Here is a 6079-nt window from a genome sequence, read left to right on the forward strand (position 1 = left end):
AACATCATTTCTCCTCGGAGCGCATTCACCCTCCGCAACATTATTTCTCCTCGGAGCGCATTCACCCTCCGCAACATTATTTCTCCTCGGAGCGCATTAACCCTCCGCAACATTATTCCTCCTCGGAGCGCATTCACCCTCCGCAACATTATTCCTCCTCGGAGCGCATTAACCCTCCGCAACATTATTTCTCCTCGGAGCGCATTCACCCTCCGCAACATTATTTCTCCTCGGAGCGCATTCACCCTCCACAACATTATTTCTCCTCGGAGCGCATTCCCCCTCCGCAACATTATTTCTCCTCGGAGCGCATTCACCCTCCGCAACATCATTTATCCTCGGAGCGCATTCACCCTCCGCAACATTATTTCTCCTCGGAGCGCATTCCCCCTCCGCAACATTATTTCTCCTCGGAGCGCATTCACCCTCCGCAACATTATTTCTCCTCGGAGCGCATTAACCCTCCGCAACACTAGTTCTCCTCGGAGCGCATAAACCCTCCGCAACATTATTTATCCTCGGAGCGCATTAACCCTCCGCAACATTATTCCTCCTCGGAGCGCATTCACCCTCCGCAACATTATTCCTCCTCGGAGCGCATTAACCCTCCGCAACATTATTTCTCCTCGGAGCGCATTCACCCTCCGCAACATTCTTCCCCTCGGAGCGCATTAGACCTCCGCGACCTCAACCGACACCGACCAGAAGACTACCAGGACCCGCACGCAACCATCTGCCACGTGCGGCCAACCCGAAGGACGACCCCGAAGGAAGAGCCGGCAGAAAAACACCGGCGCCACTACCAAACTTTGTACCTTTAAGAACAATAAAAATAACTCTATCTCTTTTATTACCGCTCAAAGACCTCCTTATTCTTAAACCACGAGACTCTCTTTCAGCTACCACACCCAGAGATCAAACAAATTTCTGTGGAACCCGGCGCGACGAGCATACCCCGGCCGAAGCGCCGTCACAGTGGCGCCCGAGCAGGTTGTGGTAGCATAAGAAGCATAATCTCAAAGGTCAAGATGGCAAAACAATGGATAAACCAAGCAACGAAACTGGAGTTACAAAACTATTGCGAGGAATTCGGATTGGAGAAACTGGATGGACTAGAAACCCAAAAGAAACAACTACTACAATTTTCGGAGAGAACAGACCTCCCAATACATATTCGAGAGAGGCTAGAACAACTAGCAAATACCCAAACACGAGGGAGAAGTCCGAGAACCAAGAGCCCAAGGCAACGATCACCAAAAGGAGTACCACAAAAACCAACAATGGAAGAGAGCCAAGGGGAGACCAGGACAGGCAGGAAGAAATCGCTATTTCCAAAACAGATAAAGAAAGGATCACTAGAAGCAGTAGCGATAATAGAAAAAATACGCAAGTGGGAACTGATCTTTACAGGAAAAGGAGGGCTGCTAGAATTCCTGAGCAGGATGGAGGAATAAGCAGAAACCTACGGGGTAGAACCGGACCACCTCGTATTCGCAATGCCGATAATTCTGGAAGAAAGCGCACTAGACTGGTGGCACACAAAGCCAGCGCCAGTCCCAGCATGGGAGGATGCAAAGGTCGGACTAAAAGAGAACTTCATATCCCCAGATACCAAGAGGAGCTTGCAAAACAAGTGGCAGAGCGAAAACATGCGGAAACAGAACCAGTTCGAGACTTTATCCAAGAAATAAGGAAGTTAATGAGGTTCGGAACCTACACAGAGCAGGAAAAACTGGAAATAATATACCAGAACTGCCGGCTGCCGCTGAAACTATACGTGAAGAGGAGAGAATTCCAAACGCTGTCGGAATTCATGATCATCACAGAGGAATTCGAAAAAATTGAGACAGATGCAGGACTCTCCAAGGTTACAGGTCGCCAATGGAATTACCCACAAAACGCCCAACCAGCTTGGCAAAGGACGCAATACCGACAAAGGAAATGTCAAAGATGTGGAAACTATGGGCACGAGGCCCGAACATGCAACAGGGAACCCGTACTGTACTGCTGTACCTGCAACAAACAAGGAGTACGCACAATAGACTGCTGCAGAAAACAACCGGAAAACACACAGGGCGCAGGACCAACCCGCGAATCTCCTGTGGCCCAAAACCAGCTGAGCGGGACAACACACAACTAATATTTAAAAAGAACCAACTTTTAGGACGGGCCAGGATTGGATCACAACTGATGGATGTAATCATCGATACAGGGGCAACAAGATGCATGATAAACGAAAGGGCACCGAAAAACTAAAAGAAGAAGGCATCGAAGGAGTGGAAAACAGATTAATCCGTCTCGCGGATGGGAGCACTCGGAGAACAACACGGAGAATCCAACTAACAGTAGAACTAGGGGGAAAAGAGACCACCCAATCATTCCTAATCATGACAGGGGTACCGGACACCCCCATACTAGGGATGGAATTTTTAAAGGATGCAGGCACATCAATAACATGCGGAGAAGCCACAGTAAACTTCAACGGGGAACCAAACCCAAAGAGAAAGGAGGAAAGCGCAAGAAATTCAGTAACAGAGCCGACGGACGAAGAAATCGAAAAATGGATTAAAACGGAGGTACAAAAATCCAACACTCTGGAAGGGGTGAGCAATGTTACGAAACATCGGATATTTCTGAAGGATGACAGACCAGTCAAACAGAGGTATTACCCAAGAAACCCAACGCAAATGGAAATCATCAACAAAGAGATCAGCGAACTCATAACGCAAGATCTAATAGAACCATCACACAGCCCATACAGCTCGCCGATTGTTCTCATAAAAAAGAAAACCGGAGATTGGAGGGTCTGCGTGGACTACCGAATGTTAAACAAAAAAACAGAGAAGGATGCATACCCATTACCACGGATGGGCTTTATTCTACATCAGCTTAAAGAGGCTAAATACATTAGCACGCTCGACTTAAAGTCAGGGTATTGGCAAATCCCAATGGAAAAACAGAGCCGACACTACACAGCCTTTACAGCTCCCGGGCGAGGATTGTACCAATGGAAGGTCATGCCATTCGGACTCACAACAGCACCTGCTACGTTCCAAAGAGTCCTAGACTAGGTAATCGGACCGGACATGGAACCATTCGCTTTCGCATACCTAGACGACATAATCGTAATTGGGCGGACGAAAGTTGAACACATGCTGAAACTACAAACGGTATTCGAACGACTACGGACAGCAAACCTACGCATTAACGCAGCAAAATGTCACTTTTTCCAAAAGAAACTTAAATACCTAGGACACATGGTGAGCGAGGAAGGAATACACACAGACCCAGATAAAGTGGCGGCCATTAAAGAACTCACCGCACCAACTACACTGAAACAGCTGCACAGTTTTTTTGGCCTGGCATCTTGGTACCGCAGATTCGTACCAGCGTACACCGAACGAGCAAAAGCTCTACAAGACCTATTAAAAATTTGAGTGGGGCGAAGCACAAGAGAACAGCTTCCAAGACCTAAAGCTGTGTCTAACGGAAGCATCAATATTAGCATGCCCGGACTTCAGAAAAACATTCATACTGCAAACAGACGCAAGCGACTGCGGCCTAGGAGCGGTGTTGACCCAGGAAGATGCGGACGGAGAACATGTAATTTCCTACGCAAGCCGCAAGCTCAAAAGCGAGGAAACAAAATACTCCGCAACGGAAAAAGAAACCCTAGCCATCTACTGGGGTATACACAAGATGAGGTTCTACCTGGAAGGCTACCAATTTATCGTAATTACAGATCACCTAGCCCTCAAATGGTTAAATTCCATCGAAAGCCCATCCGGACGAGTAGCAAGATGGGCATTGGGACTGCAACCATTCTCATTCGAAATACGATATCGGAAAGGCAAGTTGAACGCAGTGGCGGACGGACTCTCCCGCTTACCACGCGAAGAAACCCGAATAGCAGAAATCGTAGAATGCGCTTGGTATCAAAACAAATGGAACCAAGTAGAGATAACACCAAAAGAAGCTACGGATTATACCATAAAACACGGAAGATTATACCGACACATACCAAGACAAAACGACGAAGACGATCAACCCTGGAAACTGTGCGTTCCAAAACAAGAGAGACAGAGGGTACTAACCGAAAATCACACAAACCCAACAGCCGGACATCTCGGGATCAGACGCACGAAAATCAGAATAAGGCAGCGATACTTTTGGCCAGGGCTAAGCAGAGACGTAACACGATTCGTACGAACATGCGAAAGCTGCCAAAAATTTAAGGTATCGCAACAAGCAGCGGCAGGCAAAATGCTGCAAAATCGCCGCACGGCAACACCGCACTAATCGTGTTTATCGTTAAATTTTCTAAATTGGTCGAGGTCACACCGACAAGAAGCGCAACAGCTGACGCATTCCTAAAGGCGTTCAGAGAAAAAATACTGGCGAGGGGAGGTGCACCAAAGCGAGTGATCTCAGACAACGGCGTACAATTTACAAGCAGAAAGACGAAACAGGTAATGAAAACGTGGGGCATCACCCAACAATTCACGGCACCATACACACCACAAGAAAACCCAACCGAACGAGCGAACCGAACACTAAAGACGATGATCGCACAATTCGCGGGAAGGAAACACAACAAATGGGACGAACAACTACCAGAACTAACCCTAGCGATAAATAGCAGCAAGTCAGAAGCAACAGGATTTAGTCCAGCATACCTGATATTCGGGAGAGAACTTAGATTGCCGGGCAACCTATTCGACGAGGTAACACTAGGGTCAGGGTTCAACAATCAAACAAACCAGGAAAACACCGACAAACGAAAACAAACAGAAACAATAGCAAGGAAAAACATGGAAGAAGCAGCAGCAAAACAAGCAAGACATTACAATTTGCGAAAGCGAGCATGGAAGCCAAAAAGAGGGGACTTAGTATGGGTACGAACGCACCCACTATCGAAAAAAATCGACAAGACAACAGCGAAACTAGAACCGAAATACACCGGTCCGTGCAAGGTACTCGAACTAACCTCTCCAGTGATCATAACAGTACAAGATACGACAACGAACAAAAAACTACGGGCACACGTCTCACAACTAAAACCAGCAAAAATAGAGGAAGCAAACACAATAACGATGCCCTCTCTGTACCTTTTCAGACAGATGGAAAATAAAGAAGATAAATTCAACATTTCGGCCCGGAAATTCAAAGAAAGGATGGCACAGGCCAGCCACAAAAACCGAGCGGCAAAACTACTATCGGCCGCCCCCCCACTCAGCTCACGGATGAAAGTATCAGGAACAAAGGTGTCAGCACCCAGGTAAACAGCAACAAACAAAACGATGGAAACCACGGCAGGACAGCGCGAGACTCGAGGAGAACAAGTAGCAACGCACAATGAAGTAATCCCAACAAAAAAGAGGATCAGCTGGGCAAACCAGGCCAACCTACAGGAACAAACGGCACGAAGAATCAGCGAACAACAAGGCCCGGAACTTTCCTGGGCAAAACAAGGGGAAGACGAAGAGTCCGACCGGGACGTGCTAGACCTAGGCCCCGAGCGGCCAACACCAGAACCGGAAACCCAGAAACCCATCCAGAGAGGCACCATCCCGGGCGAATGGGAGGTCCCGGAAAAATTCGAACTAGCGACCACGGCGATCGAACTAGTCAAAGCAAAACTCCACGACCGCCCAAAACACACGCAACGACGGTACAAACTATGGAACGAGAAACAGGAGACGTGTTGGGTGAAGATCGGCCGAGCTGGAGATGTCCGCATCAGCGCATGGTTCCAAACAAAGTCAATTGGCGAAGCTCCACTGGGAAAGGAGAGGGGAGTGTGACGCCCAGCGCCAGGAAGACCAAGCGCCGGCGCCACAAACACCAAAACAATATCACTAGAAACACCAAGACAAGCCATGAAGACTATAAAATAAGTATTAGTAGTATAAGGAGAACATAAGCTACAAATACATGAAGACCTGCCACATAAGAAATAAATATAAATAAACAAACAATAAAAGATACATAAAACCAACCACAGCTGATCACCACCAATGGGCCCGTAGCACAGCCACCCACGGTCACACCCACAGCTGACCGCCCCAAGTGTGACCAT

General features: G+C 47.8%; 1 protein-coding gene across 2 annotated transcripts; it reads left to right on the forward strand.

Annotated features, from left to right (window-relative positions):
* The first annotated feature begins 4338 nt into the window (after nucleotides 1-4338).
* LOC117192074 lies at nucleotides 4339-5839 on the forward strand. Of its 2 annotated transcripts, none has more exons than XR_004474188.1 (2): nucleotides 4339-4973; nucleotides 5117-5839. XR_004474188.1 is itself a non-coding variant. In XM_033396780.1 (2 exons), the coding sequence occupies exon 2, from the start codon at nucleotides 5301-5303 to the stop codon at nucleotides 5802-5804; it is 504 nt and encodes a 167-aa protein (XP_033252671.1). In that variant the 5' UTR covers nucleotides 4339-4469; nucleotides 5117-5300; the 3' UTR covers nucleotides 5805-5839. The 2 variants fall into 2 exon arrangements, 1 of the variants encoding a protein (XP_033252671.1); XM_033396780.1 differs by having other exon boundaries at nucleotides 4339-4469.
* The last annotated feature ends 240 nt before the right edge of the window (nucleotides 5840-6079 follow it).

Source organism: Drosophila miranda (assembly GCF_003369915.1).
Source record: "Drosophila miranda strain MSH22 chromosome Y unlocalized genomic scaffold, D.miranda_PacBio2.1 Contig_Y1_pilon, whole genome shotgun sequence".
Lineage (NCBI taxonomy): Eukaryota > Metazoa > Arthropoda > Insecta > Diptera > Drosophilidae > Drosophila > Drosophila miranda.